This window comes from Lepidochelys kempii, chromosome 2 (genome assembly GCF_965140285.1).
Source record: "Lepidochelys kempii isolate rLepKem1 chromosome 2, rLepKem1.hap1, whole genome shotgun sequence".
Taxonomy (NCBI): domain Eukaryota; kingdom Metazoa; phylum Chordata; order Testudines; family Cheloniidae; genus Lepidochelys; species Lepidochelys kempii.
In genome coordinates, this window is record NC_136381.1 from 153708186 (window position 1) to 153735214 (window position 27029).

Below are 27029 nucleotides of genomic sequence, written 5' to 3' on the forward strand. Positions count from 1 at the left end.
GTAACGATAGAAACTGTTTACAAAAGTTATGTGAGGGGTTTCTGCATTTTGTGACAAGTATGGGAAGTGGGAGGTGCTGATGGGGGCTGCTGGTGGGTGCTAAGCACTCACTGTTTTTTTCCCCATGGATGCTCCAGGGCCAGAGCAAGCTCAGCATCAGAAACAAGCTCCCCACAGACCAGGACACACCAACTCAAAGTGGCATCAGACTCTGCTGGAACAACAGATGCAAAACCTGCAGACCTATCTCCACTGCTATAATGATCAGTACCCCGCCACCACACACCTTTCAGAATCCATAAGTCCTACACATGCCTATCAAAACACAGGATATACTTCATCCAGGGCACTAAATGCCCCAATAGCAACTATGTGGGTGAAACCAGACAATCACTACGCTCTCAAATGAACTCACACAAGAAAATGATAAAAGACAAAAACACCATATCACAAAGTGATCGCTCTATACACAGGCACCAACTTTCCAAAGTGCCATGGGGTGCTCAACCCCCAGCTCTGCCCCAGGCTCTGTCCCCCCTCCAGGCTCCACCCCACCTCTTCCTGTCCCCACTCCACCTCTGCCCTGCCTCTTCCCACCCAGTTCCGCCCCCTCCTCAGTGCGCTGCATCCTCGTTCCTCCCTCCCAAACTCCTGCACACTGCGAAACAGCTGTGAGGGAGGGGGATGCACTGATCCATAGGGCCTGCCGGCACTGAGGGGGTGGGGGGAGCTAATAGGGGGCTGATGGTGGGTGCTCAGCATCCACCATTTTTCCCCATGGGTGATTCAGCCCCAGAGCACCCACAGAGTCAGCACCTATGGCTCTATACCTGACCTATCAGTGCTCATCCACAAAGGAAACCTGCACAACGCTTTCAGAAGATGAGCCTGGGAGCTTAAGTTCACAATTTTACTAGACACTACCCAGTCCATGATTGTTAGAGACACTGGATTTATGGCTCATTACAAACAATCTTATAACCCACTAACAATGCCCCCACCCCCAGCTTTCTTTTCTCCACCTCACTTCCTCTCTCTTCTATGACTGGTGGGGTGTTAAAGGCCACTACACCTTGAATGGTCCCTTGAAATGCGTTAACTAATTATGCTAAACAATCTGTTCCATCTTGTATTTAGCTGTGACACTCGGAGTAGGTTTCCCAGACATGAAGCAGACTCTGTATAAGCTCATAAGCAGAGCTCTGTATAAGCTGTTGTCTCTCACCAACAGAAGTGGATCCAATAAAAGATATTACCTCACTCACCTTGTGTCTCTAATATCCTGGGACCAACATGGCTACAACAACACTGCATACATTGGAACTAGCAAGATACACACCTAACATAACCTCAAACAGCTTGGTCTTGATTGTGCCTCAGTGCTCCACTGTGCTTCTGAGGGCAATCCAAAGCTACAGTATTCTCACAGAGAGATAGAATACTTTGCAGAGCTCTCTGATCTGCAGCAGGAGCACACATGCCCCTACTCTCTTTTAAGGAGTGCAGCAAAAACATCTCCAGGGCCAACCCTAGGTGTTTCACTGTTTTGGCGACCCAGGGCAGAGAATATTTTTGATTTCCACTCTGCTCTCACGAGCCAGCTAAGCAAAAACAAAAAAGAGACCCAAAGCCAGTGACTGAGTGGTGTGGCACCCCCAGAAGACAGCACCCCAAGGCAACTGCACTGCTCACCCACCCCTAAGGCTGGCCCTGCACATCTCCCCAGTCCTTTTAGAGCATCTTTCATGCCCGGAGGAGTAGTTAGGAAGCAATCACTGTGCTTCCCTTCCATGAGTGCAGGGTCTGCAGTTCTGTCTAGCCTTACAAAGGGAGTTAAGGCTCATGGCTCTGATGATGCCTTTGTTGGTATGGCTTCCCACATCCTTTATCTGGCTTGGCTATTTAGGGCCCAATTCTAACACCCTTACTTAAATTGATTAGTCTGCAAATAGTCCGATTGAGGTCAATTGGACTATTCACACAGTAAGGTATTACTGGACTTGAGTAAGGGTACTTTTATTTTAAGCTCTTCCAGGCAGCGAACACGTCTTCTCTGTAGTCTGAGACATCTGGCATACTTTTGGGTGCAAGATAAACAAACAACAACAACCCTGCCAGTGCCTCTAGATCTTGAGCTACCAAACTCATTCTATTTGTGACTTAAGTCAGGTTTTACACCTAGATCTACAGTGGTGTAGGTCGGGCAAATGATTAAACCACTGTACCTCCTAGGCCTAGGCATATGTTAATTGTTAACTTCATTCTGCATCTCCATCTCAACTATCTTTATTTTCAGACCCACATTGGTGGGAACTGTATATTTGATGTGGCTGAAAAACTCTTTAGAAATTTTAGTCCAGGTGTTTAGGGTAGCATGGTGACAGCTGGATACAACAGATCTTGAATGAGACTGTGCTTAGTCCCTGGAGAGAAGGAAAGACAATGCTGGACGTGCAGTTGTTGCAGAGCCTCTTTCCTGATCACACACTGGAATGGTGGCCAACAGCTCATTCAGGAGGCTATCTGTACCTGAAAGTGAAAATAGCTGAAGTGAAACATGGCGGGACTTACAAGTGTAAAGAGGCTATGAAGACTGGAATAATTTAGCATGGACAGAAGAGAAAGGAGTGTCTTAATTTATAAACTCTAACTAATGAAGGTCATAAGGCCTCTGTTAGATGCTCCTTCTTGCTCTTGTTTTATGGAATAGAGCAAAGGGATGCAGACGTATTAAACTAATAAAAAGAGATACTTGTTTATGAAGCATATAGTCAGCATGTTAAATTTGTTGCCTCAAAGTTCATGAGATAAATTTAATAGAATATTTTAAAATACCAGATACTTGCATATGATTTGATAACACTTACTGTAAGCCTAGATAAAAAACAATGATACAATGGATATAAAACCTCAATTTTCCATACGTTTTCTTATGACCAAGTCAACTACAGGATGTTGGGAATGAATTCCTCACAAACAGTTCCACAAATGTCCTGGTGTACTGTGGGGATATTCATTTTTCTTTGAAGCATCTGTCATAGGCCACTTCCAGAATCAGATTACTGGATTTGATGGACCAACAGCTTATGTGTGTCTCTCTTACATTCAAAGACACACAGACTGATTCTCCTCTCTTTTACACTTGTATTACATTGGTGGGAGTCCCCAGACTTCAAAAGGAGTAAGTGCTGATTTGCACTGATATGAGAAGATAATTAGGCTCCCACAGTGTTTAATGGCAATCACAAGGGTTAGATTACTTCTCTATACATGCTGTGCAAGGCAAGGTGGGCAGAGCAGGGGAAGGTCCTTACTCCCTTCCCCCACATCCACTATGCACTGTCATGAGAGCTAGGTAGTCTGTAGTCCAAATCAATACAGTAAGTAAACTTCTATGGTGGTATCTCTGGCAGCCAGAGTTACCTAGTGCAGGTCCTTTGTCAGTTAGGGTCCAATTCTACAACAGTGACTCACATTAAAGTAATATCTTACTATAGAAGTAGTTCCACTGATCTCAGCAGAACTGATCATGTATTAAGTCATTGCCCAAGATGAGTAAGGGTAGCAGAATTGCACCCTTAATACTCTGAACACATGGTCCTCAAGCCCCTAAAATTATCCTTAAGAGCACTAGTCTGGGAATGAAGAGACCTGAGTTTAAAATTCCCAGCTCTGCCACTGCTTTGCCAGATGATCTTAACTTCCCTGTGTCTCAGTTTCCCAAGCTGTAAAATGGGGGTAATGATACTGACCTCCTTTGTAAAGCACTTTGAGATCTATGGATGAAAAGTTCTATATAAGGGCTAGTTATTGATTTATTTGAATACCAGCTGTTTGATCTTTGAGTAATAAAAGTCCATATTAGATGTTTTAACTGTGAACTGGAATGAATTGTAGTTTGAGTTCAAATCAATTATAAATTTATAAAAACTTAAGGTATTTTATTTACTTTATTTAGGGTCAAGTTGTGTTCAGAAATGGAGAGAGAATGGGAACCATCAAATTTACACAGTTTCAAGGTAGGCTACAGATGTTTATTGCCTTTAATTTACACTATGATCATGTCTGATACTGCAAACTTGTGTGACTCAGAGTTGTATTTGCCTCAGAGTAGCCTGAAGACATACAACCATTTGAAAACAAACTACAAGAAATATGAAGTAACAAGGTGCCCAGAAATAATGGACTTCTCTCTTTGAGAAAAATTGTATTGTTATACTCTGCTTGCACTAAGCATCTAATATTATCAACCAGAGATTTAAAACAAGCAAAGAGCTATTGAAAAGCTATGCTAAAGAGCAGAAATACTGAGTGTTAAATGCAGTCCTGTCTGAAAAATAAGACAGGTTTAGAACTTAGAAAGATGGAACAGTTGTTCTCACCAGTTTTTTTAGTGCAGTTTGTTATAGCTGTGTTGGTTCTAGGATATTAGAGAGACAAGCTGAATGAGGTAATAATTTGTATTGGACCAACTTTCATCATTTGTCTCTCTCACCAACAGAAGTTGGCCAAGTAAAAGATATTATCTCACTCACCTTGTATCTCAGCTCTTAACTCAGTGCTGGCATTCTCTACAGGCTAACCAGTGAGATTTAGCTACAGCCCTGCACTGGGAGGCCACTTCAGGAGACAATCTCCCCTAGGGAGGCAGAACACTTGTTGGAGATTCTCTGGGACAGATTCACAAAAGAACTTGGGCACCTAGCTGCCACTTTAGGCACCTAAATCCTAGAATCAGGTCCCACTAGGATTCACAAAAACCCCACTTAGCTGCCCCTGTAGGCACCTACAATAGCTCAGCTTCAGCCCCTGAATTTTTGCATAAAAGCTTTTTGTTATAGATTCCAAGGCCAGAAGGGACCATTATGATCATCTAGTTTGAGTTCCTGTATAACACGGGGCATAGAACTTCCCCAAAATAATTGCTAAAGCATGTCTTTTTAAAAAAATCCAAACTTGATTTAAAATTTGTCAGTGATAGAGAATCCACCACGACCCTAGGTAAATTGTTCCAAGGGATTCCAAAAGTTCCCTAGACACCTACATTCCTGCCTCTGAGCATGCAAACTGCAGCCCCATGACAGGGCTCTGGACACCAAAGCCCAAGAGCAGTGCACAAACCAGGGGAACATAGGCATTCCTCTGCCAAACTTACCTGCAGAACCCAATCCAGTAAGTGTGTTTACACCTCATTTACCAGAGCAGGCCCCTATAGTTGAATTCACAAAAAAACAGCCTGAGGAGGTCCTTCTAATTTCTAGCCCAAGGGTTAGGATACTCACCTGGGATATAGGAGCCCCCCGCCCGCACCTGAGAGGGAAAAGGGGGTTTGAAGTGGGACCTGCAACTTCTTAAGTGAGTGCCCTAAGCACTGGGCTATGAGATAGCCTTGTATGTTGCTTCCTTGCTCTCTCCTGTTGAAGCTGTTTCATTGTGGATAATAAAAAAAACAAAGTCATTGGAGCAGGGATCCTGGCTCTCCCACATCCTATGGCACAATCACCAGGCTACAGTGTAATTCTCATCCTTGCTCCGTTTCTCTCTGGCCCAGTGATTCCTTCGTTATTTATCCACAGTGAAACAGCTTCACCAGGAGAGACTGAGGGAGCTACATATCAAAATTATCCCTAACTCTGTGGTTAGGACACTCACCTGAGAGGTGTTAAATTCTCAGCTCAAATTCCTTATTTTCCTCCGGTGGCAGAGGGATTTGACCAGGGTGTCTCCCACATCCCTGAATGATGAGCTAAAAGTTATGAGGAACCTAGTCATTCTCCGGCTCCTTATCCACCCCCCAGCTGCTTCTTGCTAAAACAGCACAGGTGCTTATGTAACCCACACACCTTCTGGGTGTGGTGTTCTGTCCCATCTAGTGGCACCGAGACCACTTAGAGAAAAAAAGATAAAATGAATCTGCTGTACAGCCTTAGCTAACAGTGAGATGCCTTTTAGCTCATGTGGTAGAGGCTCATGCTTTAACCTCCAGAGGTCCCCGGTTTGATCCCGCCTGCCACCGACCAAGGTCTGTCGGTGTTACACTTAACTGCAAGAAGGGATTTGAAGCTGAGAATCCAAGCAGAGTTAGGTGCCTGTCTCTGAGAGGAGTGGGACTTAGTTAGTACACACCTGTCAGCTTGGCATCTCCCATTGTCTATTTTAGCCAAAGCATTGTTTAGCAGCCTGGCTTTTGTGATTGCTGTTCTCCACATTCATTGTTCAGGGAGCCTAGGCACTGAACTCAAGTGATTTTCTAGGCACCTAAAAGTTATGCACAACAACGCTGCTCATCATCATACCCAAGTTCCTTTGTGAATCTAGCCCTCAGCGTACAGGCATACATGCTGCTATATGTGAGGCAATGAGTCATTGCAGTGCTGGGCTCCAGCCAATCCCCAAGCCAGGAGCTGGTCTGATGACTCTCCAAACAGGTATATACGTCTCACAGGTGAAACAGTAACTGAGTCTGTCTAATGTCACTTCATGGCTTGGACCCCTCCCTTGCCTCATAGGGGTGACCCACTCCTTAGCCTTGTTTCCAACCCTGCCTTGCTCCCACTCTAGTCTTGTTTCCAGCCCTGCTCCTGCTCTAGCTTCCAGCCCTACTCTTGCTTTTTTGAGAACCTGCTGTTGATTCCACTGCTGATCTTTGGTTCTAGCTCTTGGCCGGGCTGCTACCACACTGACCACTCAACTGCGACTGCTCCCACCACCAGATCTGATCCTCCACATCTCATTTTCTGACACGATACCCTTCATGGAGTGCAGTATATTCCCCAATGTGACTGGCCAATTCTGCTGTCTCCTTTCAAGCTGAAGGCCTCATGGGGAGAAGCATCTCAGTAGCATAGGGGCTGCAAAGCTAGCCCCACCCTCACTCCCTCCTCCCCACCCCATGAGTGCAAAGCTGTGTAAGGGAACTAGCTATGATATGGAACTATATCATCATAGTAGAGCTAGCTGCAACACTGTCTATGTATAAATAACAGGTCATACTTTTGATCTATGGTATATAGTGCAATGAATATTCTGATACACCTAGTTTATAGTGAGATTGAGGCTCAGGTTGGCCATGACTGCATAAGATGGTTTTCTGAGGTTCGTGGTGAGATGATATCTGGCAAATCCCTTTCAAGTAATGCTTAGGAAAGAGTGACAGTCTCACATTTAGCAGACTATTCCAAATGTAATTCTGCTGGTCAAAGTGGCAAAGGCTTGTCAAAGGTCCTTCCCCACTCTGAACTCTAGGGTACAGATGTTGGGACCTGCATGAAAGACCCCCTAAGCTTATTCTTACCAGCTTAGGTTAAAAACTTCCTCAAGGTACAAACTTTGCCTTCTCCTTGAACCCTATGCTGCCACCACTACCAAAGCGTGTTAAACAAAGAACAGGGAAAGAGCCTACTTGGAAACGTCTTTCCCCCAAGATATCCCCCCAAGCCCTACACCCACTTTCCTGGGGAAGGCTTAATAAAAATCCTCACCAATTTGTACAGGTGAACACAGACCCAAACCCTTGGATCTTAAGAACAATGAAAAAGCAATCAAGTTTTTAAAAGAAGAATTTTAATTAAAGAAAAAGTAAAAGAATCCCCTCTGTAAAATCAAGATGGTAAATACCTTACAGGGTAATCAGATTCAAAATAGAGAATCCCTCTAGGCAAAACCTTAAGTTACAAAAATATACATTCCATTCAGCACAGCCTATTTTACCAGCCATATAACAAAAGGAAATCCAACGCATTTCTAGCTAGATTACTTGCTAACTTTTTACAGGAGTTCTGATCTGTTCCCAGCAAAACCATCACACAGACAGACAGACCCTTTGTCCCCCCTCTTCCAGCTTTGTCTCCTCATTGGTCATTTTGGTCAGGTGCTAGTGAGGTTATCCTAGCTTCTTAACCCTTTACAGGTGAAAGGGTTTTGCCTCTGGCCAGGAGGGATTTAAAGGTGGTTACCCTTTCCTTTATATTTATCACAGTTTGTCCTTCAAGCAGTAGGTCTATGCAATATAGGCATTAATTCTCATTTCTACCTTTGAATGGGTCTGTTACCCATAATAACCATTAGCACCTTTGCATCAGGGCAACCATTTTTTCAGACTGGTCATGCCATCACACTTTGGACTGACACTGTTTCCACCATGTTAAAACATTTCCACCATGTTAAAACCTGCCAACAAGGATCACCCCCCAGTGACATGACAAAGTTTTTTCCTCAACATTAATGATAAAGAAATGCCGATTTTTTTCCCTCTTGATTTCTGGGTTGACAGTCAAGAGAAAAATAAATATGAAAGAAGCACCAATGGATTTTGATTAGAGTTGGTTAATCATCAGAAGCTTGGAGGGTTCTGTATGAATTATGCTTGGAGGCAGCTGAGCCCCAACTGCATGCAGAAAAGAAGGATATGTGAAGGATCCTCTCCGTATGGAAACCTTAAGAGTATGAAGTCCAAGGAGAAGGAAACGGGTATTTCACCAGCTTGTCTAAACCAGTTCTGAAGAAGTTCTGGAGATTTATTTATTTTAATAAAACTGTTTTATCTTAAGAATTCCTGGATTTTTAAAGGTTTCAGAGTAGCAGCCGTGTTAGTTGGTATCTGCAAAAATAACAGGAGTACTTGTGGTACCTTAGAGACTAATGTTTATTAGAGCATAAGCTTTCATGGGCTACAGCCCACTTTATCGGATGCATAGAATGGAACATCTCATATATGTTCCATTCTATGCATACAATGAAGTGGGCTGTAGCCCATGAAAGCTTATGCTCTAATAAATGTGTTAGTCTCTAAGGTGCCATAAGTACTCCTGTTCTTTTTGTGGATTTTTAAAGGTAAACTTAAGCAATTTCCTTCCTTTTTCACCATAAATATATTTAATATGCAACAGTTCTGTAGTATACTCAGATGCTCTGTATTCAAATTCTCTGTAGCCAGTCAGGACCCAGGAGTCAAAGGTGACCATTTTACAATTCTTGGCAAGCACTAGATTTCTGTCTCAGAGATCATTCAAATCTACGTCCTTGGGTGGTCATTAACCAATTTTGTAGCACACCTCATTTCACTGTAACATAAGCCCATGTAGATATGCAGTTTGTTTACTGCTTTAGGGAAAAAAAGGCTAGATTAAATTAAATGCAAATGCTATTTATTTAACACATTTATATTCAATTCTCAATTGCTTGTATCTCTTCCTTAGTAACTTTGCAAATGGAGTGCAGGAGGCAGTGTAGAGAATTTAAATAAAGAAAAAATGTGTTATTTTAACTGAGAAGAGGCTGGCTAGCTTGCTATAAATGACCCCAAAATCAGCAGCAAACATATTTGTTTCTCTTTATTATACGCTAATTACAGTGTAATATCAATACAAATCTACAGGATTAGATATCTTCTACTAAAGATATTAAAAAGTTGGTAAAGAAGCTCTCTGAAACATTGATACTAATTTTTAAACAGATCTTGGAATACTAGGGAAGTTCCAGAGGACCAAAAGGAGGTTAATTTTAGTGTCAGTGTTTAAAAATGGTAAATGGGTTATCCTGGGTAATTATACACCTGTTAACTTGACACAGATCCTGGGCAAAATAAAATTGATCCACTGAGACTCAATCATTAGAGAATTAAATTTTGTGAATGTAATTAATGCCAATCACCATGACTGTATGGAAAATTGATCTAACTGAATATTTTTTTAAAGTGGGATTACAAATTTGGTTGAAAGAAGAAAAGGAGTACTTGTGGCACCTTAGAGACTAACCAATTTATTTGAGCATGAGCTTTCGTGAGCTACAGCTGTAGCTCACGAAAGCTCATGCTCAAATAAATTGGTTAGTCTCTAAGGTGCCACAAGTACTCCTTTTCTTTTTGCGAATACAGACTAACACAGCTGTTACTCTGAAATTTGGTTGATAAATTCAATTTTGATGTTATATACTTGAACTTCTGTAGGGCATTGGACTCGGTACCACAGAACATTCGTATTAAAATTAGCACCATACAAACTCAATATAGCACATATTAATGGATTAGTAGTTAGCTAACTTATAGATCACAAAACATAGTTAGAGTGGAATCATCAGTTAATTGGTACACTTTTATGAGATGCCACGTGGATTGTTTCTTGGCCTCTGCTTTTTATTACTGACCTGGGAGAAAATACACAGTGTTTGCAGGTGTAGTTTGTAGAAGACACAAAGACTTGTGGAGCGGTAAGGGCAGGTCACTTATACCCAGTGATCTGGGTCACTTGATATATGGGACTGTTGGGGGCACACTTACTGTTATAGCACTCTCTTGCATCAGTGCATGATATTGCCATTATTCTCAGCTCCCATGCCTATTGTGGGTCATCTACCAAGTCACATACATGCTTAAATCCCTTCAGGGGTATCCCGAAAGTCCAACTGAAAATTCACAAAACAACTCACACCCCTGTATTAAGTAGCTAGATGTGAAGCTTCAGACATGCTGCTGTTTCCCCAAGGCTGCTCCCTACTTCTGTGCCCCCTTATACGGCTTTTCCACAACCTTTGCTTAGTACAGCCTCCATCTGTTTCTCAGCCTCTGGCTTCTCTTTTTTCTAGTGGACTAATTCATCTTCCGCCTCTCTTGGACTCCACTGAAATGCTTTCAATAACCCTACCTCAAAGTCTCCCCCCAGGAACCTAACCTGCTGCTGCAGAGTTCTTCCTCTGTTGCTTCTGGTCTTTGCAGGTTTTCCCTCACTGCCTCCTTGCCCTAGGAACTCTTGACAGCTTCCTTAGGGATCTCTCTGCTTCTTGTCAGCTCTAGTTCAGGCTCCTGTGGGGAAGCCCTGTGATGCTCCTTGTGTGTCCTCCTACCCTATCTTTGGGTTTCCACCATCTCCCTATATTTCTCTCTGTAAGAGAGTCCTGTCTTCTCTAGACTCTTCCTAGAGAGATAGAACTCTCCTACTCCAATCTTCTCATCTTGGGAGAGTTTACTCATCTCCCCATAAGGTCCAAGTGCCTAATGAGTCCTTAGCTAGCTCCACCCCTACTCCTCTAGGAGGTAATTAGTTATCACCATAAGGGGCAGAGCATGACTGGAATTTTTTTCTGCTTTTAGCAGGTGATGGGAGTCACTGCATCACAGGAACACATTCAGACAACATATGTTTTAGAATAGCAAATCCAAGGTAATACATCTAGGAACCAAGAATATAGGCTATGCTTCCAAGATGCAGTAACTCTTAAAGGGTCTTAGGGGGCCTGGTAGATAAACTGAACATAAGTTCCTAGTGCAATGCAGTGGCTAAGGGGGATAAATGTGATCCCTGATGTATATAAAGAGAAATAAGAAAGAATAGAGAGGCTGTACTACTTTTGTAAATGGCTGAACCAGAAGTTGTGGACTTGATGCAAGAATTACTGTGTGAAATTCTATGGCCTGTGTTATCAGGCTAGATGATCCTAATGGTTCCTTCTGGCGTTAAAATCTATGAAAGCATACAAGTTAAAATTACTATTATAACTTATAAAATATTTATACGGCACTTGTCACAGTGGTATCTAGGTATATTCTATATCAGATTAAAAAATACACATCACCACAAGAATGGGGAGCACGTATCACACAACCCTTTTCCAGCAACCAGCTCTTCATTCTGAGGAGACATAAGATCATGAATAGCATCCAGAAGATATAAAATAGCAGCAGAAGCAAGTGTGCTGTTATTGCAAAACCTCAGCAAAGAGATACATCTTTCCCTCATCTTTGGGGCTCAAATGGATTTCCTATGGGATCAAATTCCAGAAGTGAGGGTCCTTGACCAACATTGCTCTTCTCTCAACTCCCTTGTGTTTAAACCTAAGGGCTATTTATCCAGATAGTTCTGTGATGTAGTATATAAACCCCACACTGGACCAAGGGAGGAAGTGATTATTGGTCTGCACTAGAGTCAGAGACTGAAATTCTTTGTTCCCCATTAATATTTGCCAGAATATGCCCTCCACCTATAGTAAGGAGGAAGATAGCAGAATATGAAGGGAAGGAGGTAGACAATGAGAAGGAGGACTGTCCATCTAAGGTAAAGAGTTTTCCAATGTCAGAGAGAACTGCCTTTCCAGGCCTAAGAAGTGAAGCCAACTGGGGAGAGGAGACATTTTTCTGGAGAAAGGAACGCTTATTTTACAAACTGCCTTAACATTTGGTAATTAGGAGACAGTCTCCAGATCTCCTTAGGGTCAATTTAATGTTTTTTCAATAAATCAGCCTACAAAACTGTTTGACCACTGGGTGCAAAGCTAATCACGTCACCCTGAGGAAAGAGAGGGGCTAAGTATGAGCAAGGTGGTTTCAGGGACTAACCACAGCCCATCTCTGACTTGTAACAATGAACAATAGTTAAACTGGTTTAATTTTGAATTTAATCAAAGTAGTATTATTTTTCCCAAACTCATCCTGGAGTCATCTCCATCTTCAGCTGCAGCTTGTTTGGTCTTCTGCCAATTCCCTCCAACCTTAGCTGCTGCAGTGAAAAAAGAAGGAGGTGTAGTCAGCCATAGCTGGGACTCAAATGTAGTGCTTTTGCAGATCGTGGAAAACATCTTGAATTCTCATCCAGAAATTTGGTATATAATGGACAATATGAAGTACCTGTTGTGACATTCTATACCTTGGGGTTGTGTACTGTAACCCCCATATTCCTCATTTTCATATAATTGTGATCTTACATATAAAGCATGCCTTGTAAGGTATCATCAGGGGAAAGGTTATGGTCTGCTGAAAGTCATTTCTCTATCCATATATGTGTATCATTAATGCATATGAAATTATGAGAATTGTGTTGTATGGTGGTCACTAAAATATGCTGTAAGTTGTGGACTCAGCCAGATATTAGCTCCCCAGAGGCAACAGCAAGGAAAGTAACCAACACCCGGGCGGGGTGTCAAACAACCAAACAATAGCCATTGTCCAGCAAGGGAGCTACAATGCAATGACTCACCTGCATGAGGCCACACCAGGGGAATTGCTCAACCTTGCTTGGAGAGACTCAGCAATGCCCCCCAGACATGCCTGGACTTGTGCTCCCCAAGCATATGGACCGAGGGTATAAAACAGACAGAGTGGACACATACTGGGAAGACAACAAGCAACTAAGACACTGATAAGACAACAAGACCCCAACAGAGGAGATTGTTCCTTAAACCTGGGCCAAACCTGTATATTAAGGTCTGCAATATCCAGTGGGGTGAGAAAAACTGCTTAATGTAGATGTTGCCCCGTCTAATAGGGCTGAGAGTTTAGATTGCATGCTTATATTTTTTTTGGTAGCCACTTTGGTAGCCACTTTTTGCTTATCACTTAAAATGTGCCTTTTATAGTCAATAAATTTGTTTAATTTTTTATCTTTACTAGTGAGTTTGTATGAAGTGTGGGGCAAATCTGCTCAGGTTGGCAAAGGTTGCCATTTGTCCACTTCCCATTGTTGAGGTGGTGAACCAATTAATAAATTTGCACTGCCCATCTTGAGCGGGGCAAGACAGTATATTCCTGGGGCACGGTGCTGGGAAATGGAGGGATTTGGCTGGTGCCTCCTGTGATTTATGAGTGGCTCTGGGAGCATTCATGCAATCTAGCTGGGTGTGTGGCTCTACATGCAGTTGTGCTGAGTTATCACAGCTCCTGGAGGGGTTGCTGCTGGTCACTAGCAAGGCATTGTGAGAGACAGCCCAGGCTGGGGAGAGTTCAGGGGGCACAGTCCCAGGCTGCATTCCAGTCCCTGGCTGCACCCCCAGGGGGGGATCCTGTCACACCTGTGTAATATGCTCGTTGGCCTACTTTCCAATAGGGTAGGCCAACAAGAGCATATTACACAGCTGCTTCATGTTGTCCATTATATACCAAAATATATACTATTGGAAAGCATGTTGCTCTAGCTTGAATTTCCGAGTGGCATTTGAAGTTAGTCCCAGTTAATGCAATATTGCAATAGTTCAGCCTCAGGGTGACTAAGGAGGGATTGCCTTGGTCAGGTCTGCAGCTGAGGTGAATGGTTGAAGACTTCTGGCCAGCCAGAGATGAAAATGGTATTCCTGGCAACTACTGCTACGTGGATGTCAAGGAGCAGTCAAGCTTGCAATAACACTTAGAAGTTGCAGATCACTTTGACACAGCAGACTGTGGGAGAAGATATCTGCTAGTCTTCTGTCCACCAGCGTTAGTACTATCTTATCTAGATGAAGCCTCAGCCATCTTACTTTCATGCAGCTTCCTGTTTCTGCCAGGCACCAGACAAGCAGGGAAACTGCCGTGCTAAGGTAGGTTGAAAAGGAGATGTAAAACTGAATGTTATCAGAATATTGTTGAAATTGTAGGCCACATCTCCTACAGGCAAGAGCAGAGCCTTGTGGGATTCCACAGCTGAGTGCCTTTGAGGAGAATGAGCCATTGGCCATATGTGATCTCTACGAGAACAAAAAAGAAAAGGAGTACTTGTGGCACCTACTCTGAAACCTGTCTATGAGAACAAAGAGTAGAGCCACTTAAATGACTCCATCTACCTCAGCTTGGTCCCATAGTCATGTAAATACCTTGAGTTTGATATTGAAGGTTACTGTAAAGGTTAAGCAAGGATCAGAACAAGGCTTGTTGATAAGTTTCCAGCATCTTGGCCTCCCACAGAAAGGGATTCATGACTTTGATCACTAAGAGTATGGCTACACTGCAATAAAACACCTGCAGCTGGAGTCTGTCATCAGAATTAGTGTGTATCTGTCTTCCCATGCTGTGTGATCGAATTCAAGTTCATGAGGCTCTAAAATTTCAATGTACCTGGGCTATAGGATCCCGAGCCAAACTCGGCTGACCTGGGCCAGTGGTGGGTGTTTTGTTGCACTCTAGACATACCCTAAAAGGCCCAAACAATCTCTCTGGATTCAACTAGCCAAAAAGGGGAGGATCTATCTCACTGTTAATTGCATGCACATTTGAATCCCAGGACTGTGAAACTAGATTAAGTAGAGTCAAGACAGGACACCTGTTTCCTCCTGGACTGGTATTGCTGCTGTGCATCCCATAAAATTTCTACAAATCCAACTGGTCATCTCCATGATGTAGAAAGAGAATTCCTCAGAGCTGGAGACATTTACTACAGGTGTTTTGAGGAGACAGACTGTTAATCAAGTGGCCCATTACATTCAACAGTTCTGATAATTGCGACATTAAGATTCTATAACGGAGGAAACAAGATTCCACCTCAGGTGCAAGGCCCTAATTCCTTTCCCCTATGGCTTTGTCTATACTATGCACCTTTTAGCGATACAGCTGTGCCTCTACAACCATGCTGCTAAAAGGCGCAGAGTAGCTGCTGTTTGTTGGCAGGAGAGAGCTCTCCTGGTGACAAAAAATTTCCATCCCCAATGAGCAGCAGCAGCTTTGTTGGCAGGAGAGCGCTCCTGCTGACAAAGCAACTGTTCATGTCAGCGCTTTTCATCAGTAAAACTTTTGTTGTTCGTGTGTGTTTAACAACACCCCTGAACAACAAAAGTTTTGCTGATAAAGTTCCAATGTAGACAAAGCCTATGAGTACTAGGTGATGGGGCTGTTCTTGTACCACATGCAGAAATCTATATGGGGATTAGACCATATGCAGGTAGTGTACACTGACAATGAAATCAGATGCTCTGATCTCATTGCCTTGACTCTTCTGGGTGGGATGTGATTATCCCCCAGACCAACTGGTTTCCTCTGAGGAAGAGGAGGTGTCTGTTCCCTCCACCCATCCCAGCTGCTGGTATCTACAGGGGGATGAGAGTTATGGATTTCTGTGCTTCCCCCATCACTCCTGGGTTCTGAGGGTTTGGGGTACTTTATCCCACCTCTACCATAGCAGAATTGCTCAAAGAACTTCTGGTGCTTCTCCCCTGACTTTCTGGCTGGTTATAGCCTGGCTGATTCCTGTTCCCTGTCCCCTGTTGTTTCCATGAGGGAGGCCTGGGCTGCTCTCACAAGTCACCAGCAGATGGGAGAGCTTGGGATATCTGTTTAGGGACTATACAAAAAAACATTTTTAGGAGAGCTTTATTTTAAATTAGCCACATATTGGGCTCTAATTATGCCTGACCTTCATATCTGTACAAGGGTCACAATAAATGATGCCAGCTAACCTTAAATAAGTGAGAAATGTTTTTCTAGGTATCCAGTATTTAATGTATAATTAATTTTTTCCTTCTCATGAACATATAGAGTGTATATCAAACAAATTGTGTCTCTTTACAGTCCTCTTGCTGTGCAGTTTTTTCATCAGCCTTACCTACCCCGAGGAAAGGAGGTGTGTTTAGTAAATGTGTTAACACATGGTAATTAATGTTTTAAAACAGCACAAGCACCTGTGGAAGACAAAACCGGGGATGTTTAAAAATATGTTCACTCTTCATTGTCTATGTCTACACATAGGTGGTAAGTTGTATTTAAAAACATGTTAATTAACATTTGTTTAGCTAACACATTTCCTAAACATACTTCATTTTCTCAGTGCAGGCAGGTTCCTATTGCTTTGTTCTTGCCCTTAAGCTCCACTTTGATCAGTGACAGGCATAGCTACCACAGTCACTAAGCTATTAGCGCTTCTAAAATCAGGAACGTAAAATATTTTTGATCCTCTGAGCTGCCACTTAGCCAAGTCGATCTCCACTGTAACTTTACCAGCATAGTTGAATCTATGGTGTACCTGCTGTTATCATTCAACAATTCTATTTCAGACTTCAGAATCATATGATACAGGCTCTACGGTCACTAAGAACAGGTCCATAGCCATTTGAATATAGTGAAACCTGTAAGACATCACCCTTAATGGGCATATTCTGGTCTTAAGACAACATCTTGCCTAGTTATATATTTGTAGTAGTCATGTGAAGATATTAATTAATATTTGTGAAGCACTCAGATACCATAGTTATGAACACCATACAAAAGCCTATGAGGAAATTAAAAATGGTCTTAAAAACAGTTTGAATAGTGTGAAGTAAATAAGGCATTTAACAATGAGGTTAAAATAAAATATTGAATAGCTGTTCATTAATTAAGGATCATCCATACTGTGCACTGAATGAGGTAGGATTCCTGTGGGAAAAAAAGATTATGTGCATATGCGCAAGAGGGCTGAAATAAAGTTGTAGAGGCCACCTTATTTCTGTCATTTCCCAGCTTTCAGTACTTGACATTGCAGCCTTGATAAAGTTATTTTAATGTAGTTTGTGTGTGACATGTGCAATTTATCAGAACTCCATTCTGGTTAAACATGTAATTAGTTTGTGATCACTGGCACCTAGGCAAATAATTTTTAGTTTAGCAAATAATTCATCTGTATTTGTAAGAATAAGGTCCTATATAGAATTAGCCCAAGTGTAATACTTTGTGTTAGGAAATCTATACCTTTTAGAAATTCTAAGTGTTATTAGTGGTAGCATGTGACCTCCAGCATATATCCCCCAGATTGAAATCCCTTTTGATAACAATTTTTCCTTTCTCCATATTATAGACAAATGTTTAGGGAGCTGTTCATTCTAATCTCCAGTCTAGTTTGGTGGGTGTACAAAACCTTCAGTAACACCCCATCTTTCTGTTTATCATTTAGAACAGTGATTTTCAAGCTATGGTCTACAGATCTCTGGGGGTCAGCAGACTATTTCTAAAATTTCCAAAGGCACCTCCATTCTAAAATTTTTAGAGGTCCGCAAACGAAAAAAAGGTTGAAAACTAATTTAGAACAGGGCCTGCTTTTCTGAAATGTCAGTTACTCTATGCAGACCAGGCTTTCCTTCCTAAATAGGGTGTATCCTCTGATTTTAATATTCAAATTATGTGACTCATTCTATCATGTTTCAATAATACCAATTTTGGCAAATTTCTTTAATATGTGACCACTTTTAATTCCAATGCTTTTGTCACCTCTAGACAGCCTTTGAAATTTGCTTGACATGGGGATACACCTACAATTCCTTGAGGTAAACTGTTTACATATGGTTTAGGAGTTAACTGATTTGCTTTTGTCCACATCACAGTTAATAGCACAAAGAAATTGGATATATTATATATGCCCCCTTCACTACCTTCTGGAAGCTATCAACTTGGTGGCTTTGTTTTCAAATCCACCAAGATTTTCTTTTAAGAAATGTACATCATTTAAACGTAAGTTTACTGTACGCTGTATCTGCTAGCAACAATATTCTTCTCTCAGTCTGTTGTTCCTGTTGTAATCTGCTCCACTGGAATTATGTATTGGTGTATTTATTGATAATTCTTTATGCACACATGGACTATTGTATTCAGATATGAGCACTAAGCAGTTAAAAAACCTGACAAAATGAAGGAAATGCAGAGATGAGCGCCAAAAATGCTTAGGAATCCATCAGAATTTCTTTATGTAGAAAGATTAGTAGGATTAAAAATGGATCATTTGACAAAGTTATGACCAAATTTTAACATGAGGCATTTTAAGGATATAAACCCCGATGACAGAGAGGAATTACTCAGTGGTACTAAGCAATATACAGTAACTCGGAGGAATGGGATGAGAGGGGTGTGTAAGGAGCAGGAGGGGAGCTACCTGTGTGCAAAGTAGGGGAGACCTGTTTATGTGCATGTGAGAATTTTTATAGAGGAAGAAAACCTATGTGAATTTAGGATTGTTTGGGTTGTGCAAAAATCCCTAATGTAGCAAGCACAGGCATGAAAGAAATTGCTGATTTACAGTATCTAAGGCAGACTCTAAAAAACATTCCTAGCTACCTTTTCAAGACTCACTTTTGTTCACCGTAAATTCTAAGGTGCTAAGCTTTATAGAAACCAATTTCACCCTTTTGCACTGAAATTATATACTTTACTAAAGGATTTTTTTAAATACAAAGGCAAAGAAATCAAGTAAAGTTAAAGGCAATAATTAAGGAAACATGGAAAATGATTAATAGGAATTCCACAAAAGCTACTGTCCAACAAGATTGGTAAGTATTCAGTTCCAAATAATTAACAATTTATTTTCCCCACTAATCAAATGTACAAGAAACATCTGAAAAGAACTTTGTCTGTGTGACTTGGAAACTGCCTGTTTGAGAAATAGTGGATGCACATTTTCTATACTTTCACTCAAAATTTTCCCTATTTCAGAATTAGTTATTTTAAGGGATGCTTCCTCTTACATGGTGCCATAATGCTGCCATATTTTCACACAACAGCGAGATACAACTCAGTCCCTATTTGTTTGGTTTCTTTTTGTTGTTAGGAGAGAGGCAGTGTAAAGGAAAGCACAAGGGCTACAGAATCTCTCTACTCTGTCTCTCCCTAACCTGCTCCTTCCATGAACAGTGCCATGGCAATTCCATGCCTTTAGAATTTAGGATGGGAGCATTTGGCCTATATTTAGTAATGTGGTATGGAAGAAACTGTCACTAGTAAAATTATGAGGGTGGGTAAAAAAATGCTCATGACAAGTATATTATTTCTCCAGTTATATGGTCATGGAAAGATATATACTTGTTTGATGTAGTTAAATATTAAGATAATCTATTGTAATGATGCGAGGCTTAATTTTTAGTTAAAATAAACTAAAAATAACTGAAACTCTTTTAAGAAAAGAAGGGGAGAAGTAGTTTTACAGAGAGAAACTTTCTAGTTCACTGGAGGACTGTGGATTTATTTTTTGGAGATACAGCACTTTGACCCAGTAAACGTAGAGGACAGCTCAATAAAAAATGCTAGCATGTAAACCTCTTTGTATAGTTAGGAGCGGAGATGCTAAGGAGGGGTTAGGATGGGAACATGCTTCTCAGCCTGGGAAGATAGATACGCACTAATTCGGCTTGGCTACCATGCAGAAAAATAGTGACGCCAGTGGTGGCATGGGTGGTGGTTGGGGCTACCATCCAAGTATGTAGTTAGGGGGGTATTGATGGTTTGTACTCAGGCAGCCAGCCTGTGCTCCCAGCTGCAGTATAGACATACTGTTAGAGAACCACTCTGAAGACCTAACGGAATGGAGTCTTACAAGGAGGTGATCGATAACATTTCTTTCCTTTATCGTCCTAGTCAGTTGTGGGATAATAGCTGACACTACAAGCATACAGGAACACACAATGAGGGTGGTGTTTCAGTACCTCTGTGTTGTAAGAGGGAGGCCTATTACAGGCAAAAGGACTGATGGTAAAACTGAAGACAAATGTGGTAAAGATGTATTGTTCACTGCTCAAGAAATCTAAGACGGTTCACTAAAATGCTGTTTTGTACTGTAAGGATCCATGCGGGTACTAATCCTGGAATTCTGGAAACACTTTTCATTTATGGTGACAGGTTTCAGAGTGGTAGCTGTGTATCAGTAAAAACGACAAGAAGTACTTGTGGCACCTTAAAAAACTAACATTTATTTGGGCATAAGCTTTTGTGGGATAAAACCCACTTCATCGGATGCACTGCTTCAGTGCACTGTTTCCAGTTTAGCAGCAAAGATACTGTTATTGTAGGGATGGATTACTTATAAAGTACATGAGCAGACTCAATTGCTCTCCAGTTTTACCGCTCCTTATTTTTGCCACCATGTCACAGTTTGCATTTGTTCTGTCATTGTAAAATGCAATTTTCACTTCAAACCAGAGCTAACCACACAGTCAGTAGCGTATTGGCACCTAATTCACTAAGATGACATTTTAGTTCCCATAAAAACAATCTGTTTGAGTACATCACCACTAAAGTCTTGTACAGAAGTTACAGAAGATTGAGTCTGTAAACATGTTTGGTGGAAAATGAGCATATGTAATAACTAACCATGTTAGAAGCAAGAAAAAAAAAGTTTTGTTTCTCAAATTAAGCTGCTGTTTTTTTAGCCTTAAGTAATTCTCCTAGATGTCAATGTATGACTTGCAATTATCTTAAGCAGTGTAATGTAACAGGCTGGCAGTGTTACCTGAAACACCTCACCCTAGTCACAAGTGTTAATCTTAAAGGGGGAACAATTAAATGGGTTTACTGACTCAGTAACAGAGGATTCCTTACCCCACTTGGACTGGGGTTGGTGGGAGGAGTTAGGACTGACTCTCTCAGGCAGAAGGGCTCTAAGTGTCTGAAGGAAATCTGAGGAGAAAACTTAAACTCTTTAACTGATTTGTTGACTATTGATTAATAAAGCCAAATTGCAGGAGAGGAGTTTGGACTTCACACAGTACGTGGGCTGTTTTTAGAGCTGATTAGGAAAGATGTTTGTTTACAGTATTGTCAGTCTTAATACAAGGGAATTTTTTTTAAGTGATACAAGTTTAGTATCTCTATCTCCAGAGAACTGATTTGACCAAAGATGACTTAATAGCACATTTACTGTTAAAATTATTGCCAAAAAGAAGAATGCACCAAATAAATATTGCATTTATTGTATTACAGCTGTCAGAGATAGGGTCAGACATAGGAATAGCAGGTCACAGGAAGTACACAGAGACAAAACTCCTGGCACAAAGGTTTGTTGTTTTGGGGTTCAGTTTTTTTTGGAGGGTGGGCAAGCTATTACCTCTTTGTGCAGTGAGTTAGCCTTCTCCTGGATAGGTAAACTTTCTGCAAATCCATGACACCTGAGTCCTCCAGGTCTTAGTTGACTCAAAGGGCGTTGCATAGTTTTGTCTGGATAAGCCTGGATTTAGGAGCATATGTGATTTATAATGTTAATGTCTTTATATTGGGGCAGATTGGGGCTGGATATGCACAACTGTGCTGGGTTATAAATCCTTCCTACAACACCAGAACAGCCTCCCTGCATCTCCAGTGAAAACAGGGGGAAATAGGTGGGGCCTTAATTGCTCCCCCAGTGCACCAGCCAGCATGGGACATGAAGGTAGAAATCTGCTACTACTATGGATTAGTAGTTGACTGCCATCTCTGGGAGCAGAAAGGGAATTGTAACCTTCCCTAGGGTGCTCTTGAGACAGGATGGCCGCACACCACCTCTTACACAGGGAAGACTGGGTAATCTGTCCCTTAGAACTATATTTTGCCACCTATCACCAAGGCACCTGAGTGGTTTGCATGAAACAGCAATTGTAAATCAGAGTATAATAGCTGCCTATTTATTAACAAAAGTCCTTGCTATTTAAAAAGGTCAGTAAGCCTGGTGAAACAGTCATGTAGTCTGCCATGTAGCTTGTTAAAGTGGAAACCTGAGATGGCCAAAGGGAGGAGATTACGGAGCACATACAATGCAGCCTATTTTATCGGCATATTTTTAAAAGAACTGGAAGCGTTAGCCACATGAAAGACCAAATTCAGGAGTCCTTATTCAGGCGAGTAACTCCATTAGCTTCAGGGGCTGCTTCTGCAACCTTTGCTTGCATGATCAGGCCCTAAGTGAACTAGCTCTGTTGGGACAATGTCTCATTCAAATATTGATCATTCTAATAGGCTCCTGAACATGAGGCCTGTGCTTCTTTTCTTCATAAGAATAAATAGAGGCTCCCTGCACAGAGCACTAGACACTAAGCCTTTCCTGTCATTCTGGCCCTTCAAAAGGTCAGTGTAAAAAATGTTATAATACAAAGTGATTTTAACCTGACTTTGCTAATGTGACATTTGGAGCATGGTTTTAACAGTGTGATATGACAGCAGGCAAACATTGGGATTTATTGGCAAATGGCATGGGGTCTGACTGTAAGGAGGAAGTTGTTCACTGATTTATCATTTCATGCTTTGCCATGCAAATGTCAAAGGAAATAAAAAGCCCACAAAGTATGAATTACAAACTGCTATAAGTGTATCAAAATGCATTAACTGTACTTAATTTTTCTGAGTTTCTAGGCGGGATCAAGAATACACTAGAAGCTTTGAAACTGGCAGGATACCCACAAACAAAAAAATGTCGAGGTCCATTAAGGTTGCAGATACATCAAATCCCTGATGACCTAACTGTGGATTACCATAAATAGTTGAACCACTATTGGTTTGTTGTGCAGGTTCAATGAATGCAGCTGACCACTGTGTGGCTTGTGGAAACCAATGTGTTAGGGTTAGTTCATAATGCATTTGAGTGCCAACCCAAGTGAGGATTATAACTTGCAGAACAAAGATTGTATTGGTGCATAGTTGTAATGGGCCTGTGGTGCTGCGAAATAAGAACATTTAACTCTCAGGAAGCTGATCAAGGCTCAAATTGCTCTAAGCCTGTTGGGAGGGTTTTGTGATAGCAATGACTGGCCTGTGCTCCCCAAACTATGGGCCTGGTCCAAAGTCCATTGAAGTCTTTGGAAAGATTCCCATTGAATTCAGTGGATTTTGGATTAGGCCTTATTTGCAAGGCTGTGAGCCCATGTATACGTAGCGCTCTATTAGTGTCCTGCAAAATTCAGCATTTGTGCATAACATCCAGTCTCCGTTTGTGAGTATAATATTCTGCTGGCCATGTGATAGCTCACATTCCCTGGCAACCATACCTTTCTTAATCGTATTTAATAGCTCCTGAAATCAAAGTTTAATCAACTACATTTCTATTTTGGGCACAAAATTTCAGATAGTTAGTAAAGTAGCTTTTATCACTCTGGTCTTCTAATTATTTGTTTTACGAGGAAAGTAGACCTTTGGAACTGTTAAACACCTATTTTTAGAGTGTTATAATTCTGGAACACATTGTCCAAATCACCTCCAGTTTTGTAGAAATATTTTGTAAAAAATATTTTACCTAGCCCCCAGATGTAATCTGGCAATTTTGAGGTAAATATTATAAAGGGAGGCCAAAATTACCTGCCAATGCAAATTCATTTGCAGCCTTAATTATGGAGTGACTTTCACTCCACCCACAGTTTGTAAATTATAGATATTATATGCTGGAGCATTATCATAGTAACAACTGCTATAGTTGTTAAAGATGTATAATTGTGCAATGTATAATGTCTAGTTCCACAAGAAAATCAAGTCTTCAACTATTGAAATTCATGCATGTTGAAACATAGTATATAAGGTCTCAGCTCATCCTTGTTCTCTTGCACTTGACACCACATGGCCCCTCTCCCAGCTCTTGGACAGCAGCAGGGAGAATCCTGGTGTGTGCCCTCCCCGCAATGGAGCGGGCACTCTGCAAAAAGACAGAGGAGCTCCAATTCGTGTGAATTGTTAAGGTGATTTAAAGATAGATATTGATTTTTTGTAAAGAATGAATAGTGCTAGGTAGAGGGTTGGTTATAAATGGAAGGGGGGAAAAGAAACAAATACGAAATAAAAATAAGAGTAGCAACCCCAGAATCACTTATTTTAACTTGGAGGCAAATGTCAAAGGAGTATGAGCAATTAAGGTTTTTACAGAAATTTTTAAATTATGATTTTAAATATATATATTATATATGATTTGTACAGATATCCTATGTAATCATGTGGTCTTATCACTGTCTCCTTTCTCCTCACCCTCCTACTGCTGTCACACACACTTATTACACCTTATGTTACATTAGGTCATAAACTTTTGAAGGCACTACCATGACTACATGCGTTTGTGCAGCACCTACCAAAATAGGGCCCCAATCCCGACTGGGGGCCACTGGACACTATTGCTGTATTAATAATAATTCTTCAAACACCTTCAGAATTTTTCTATATCTATTGTGTCTGTCTATTATGTTACCTGGGTTTTACTTCTTTGAATTACCTGTCAGCTGTCTACAATGTGTATGGGGAAAGTCCTATAGAAAACAATAGTGTAGAATTTGCAAAAGAGCCTATGTGAGTCAATGAGGCTTCTTCCCTTAAGTCAGTTAAATGCTTTTGAAAATTCCACCCCCCTACCCCCCAAAATTAGATGGCTTAGAACGGAGCAAACCCAAACTCCTGGCTCTTCTGTGGGGCTGAACTAGCCAAAATTGGGCAGCCCACGTGGGCCTTGTGGCTGCAATGTGCCAACATGTGTCTCTAGGCATTACTGTTTTCCAATTTTCTCCTTCCCTTGGACATTATGATCTGCTAGGGGGATCTTGTTACCAGAATTACGGTATGATTTTTCAAGCTATATAATCACTTACGGGAAGGATTTAGTCTGGGGGGCAGCCCTGTGAGGCTAGAAGTTCCCCAACGCTATCTCATAGAATTTTGTCCGGGAGTATAAGTGTCCAGCTGGACTATATATCTGAAATGGTCTGCAAGATTGAATTTATCCATGAGAACTGGCCTGGGGCCCTTACAGCAAGCAAAATTTTGGTGGTCCTGCTTGGATGTGGGAAGAGGGCTGAGAAAACTCCTTCCTGCCACCCACAAAGCACCAATCCAGCACAGTTCCACTAGTGTGCCTGGCAGCACTTCACATCCATGAGGGCATAGATAGTTATATTGGAAGAATAACTTGGAAAGAATGGGGGCCCCCATGTGCACTTGCTAGTGTCTGTCAGATACTGGCAGAAGTGCATCCGTCTCCTTTCAAAGTAGGCATGGGTGCTCTATACAGCACATTTCTCTCATTCAACACTCCCAGAGACAGACTGTCTGCATCTGCAGCTCTTGCTTTCAGAATATCTCAGCCGCATTTAGACATCACAAGAAGAGGAGACAGTTTTCCCAGCACACTGGAAAAAGGCAGGGTACTCTTTTTGGCCTATTAGATTTTAATTTTTTTTTCTAGATATACTGTATTGTCTTGAGTTTATCTATGTTGACTCATGAACATTCTACCACCAGCCACGAGTGGAGCCAGCTAACCAACCGAAGGAGTCTCTTCCATACTAATGGCTTGTCCCAAGTGTGCACCCTTGCTGGGCACAGAGCTGCACTTGGAGAGATTGTGCCTGCCTAAATCACAAACTTCTCAATGCTCCTCCTGAGGAAAGGCATATCCACACTACACATTACAAACACAATCTAGTCTTCAGTGGCATCTGTTATTTTATCCCCTCTGCCAGGATAGTAATGAAGTTGTCAAGGTTCCTCCTCCACTCTGAACGCTAGGGTACAGGTATGGGGACCTGCATGAAAACCTCCTAAGCTTATCTTTACCAAAAACTTCCCCAAGGTACAAAATATTCCACCCTTTGTCCTTGGATTGGCCGCTACCACCAAACAAATACTGGTTACTGGGGAAGAGCTGTTTGGAAGTGTCTTTCCCCCCAAAATACTTCCCAAAACCTTGCACCCCACTTCCTGGACAAGGTTTGGTAAAAAGCCTCACCAATTTGCCTAGGTGACTACAGACCCAGACCCTTGGATCTGAGAACAATGAAAAAGCATTCAGTTTTCTTACAAGAAGACTTTTAATAGAAATAGGAGTAAATAGAAGTAAAGAAATCCCCTCTGTAAAATCAAGATGGTAGATACCTTACGGGTTAATTAGATTCAAAACAGAGAATCCCTCTAGGCAAAACCTTAAGTTACAAAAAAGATACACAGACAGAAATAGTTATTCTATTCAGCACATCATTCTATTCAGTTATTCTATTCTTTTCTCAGCCATTTAAAGAAATCATAATCTAACACATACCTAGCTAGATTACTTACTAAAAGTTCTAATACTCCATTCCTGGTCTATCCCTGACAAAAGCAGCATATAGACAGACACACAGACCCTTTGTTTCTCTCCCTCCTCCCAGCTTTTGAAAGTATCTTGTCTCCTCATTGGTCATTTTGGTCAGGTGCCAGCGAGGTTACCTTTAGCTTCTTAACCCTTTACAAGTGAGAGGAGTTTTCCTCTGGCCAGGAGGGATTTTAAAGGGGTTTACCCTTCCCTTTATATTTATGACAGAAGTTTATTTAAAAAAACAGATTTAAAACTGATTCTTTGTGGCACCCTACAACTTGATATTGCTCATTGCATCATTATCTTTGATTTAGTTATTCAGACAGCTTTCAATCCATGTGGTATTGTTTATCATAGAATATCAGGGTTGGAAGGGACCTCAGGAAGACAACTAGTCCAATCCCCTGCTCAAAGCAGGACCAATCCCTAATTTTTGTCCCAAATCCCTAAATGGCCCCCCTCAAGGATTGAACTCACAACCCTGCTCAAACTACTGAGCTATCCCTCCCCCCCAAGCCAAGCCAATTTGAATGAATTTGCAGAGTAAGATAGTGA

The 27029-nt window shown here is 41.4% G+C and overlaps 1 protein-coding gene across 2 annotated transcripts in view; it reads left to right on the forward strand.

The window, feature by feature from the left end:
- Positions 1–27029, forward strand: part of GABBR2 (gamma-aminobutyric acid type B receptor subunit 2) — an 842671-nt gene that overhangs the window by 480751 nt on the left and 334891 nt on the right. For both annotated transcript variants that reach the window (XM_073332465.2, XM_073332464.2), the window contains exon 8: positions 3959–4019. In XM_073332465.2, the coding sequence (XP_073188566.1) occupies positions 3959–4019 (61 nt within the window). The remainder of the gene's footprint in view (positions 1–3958; positions 4020–27029) is intronic.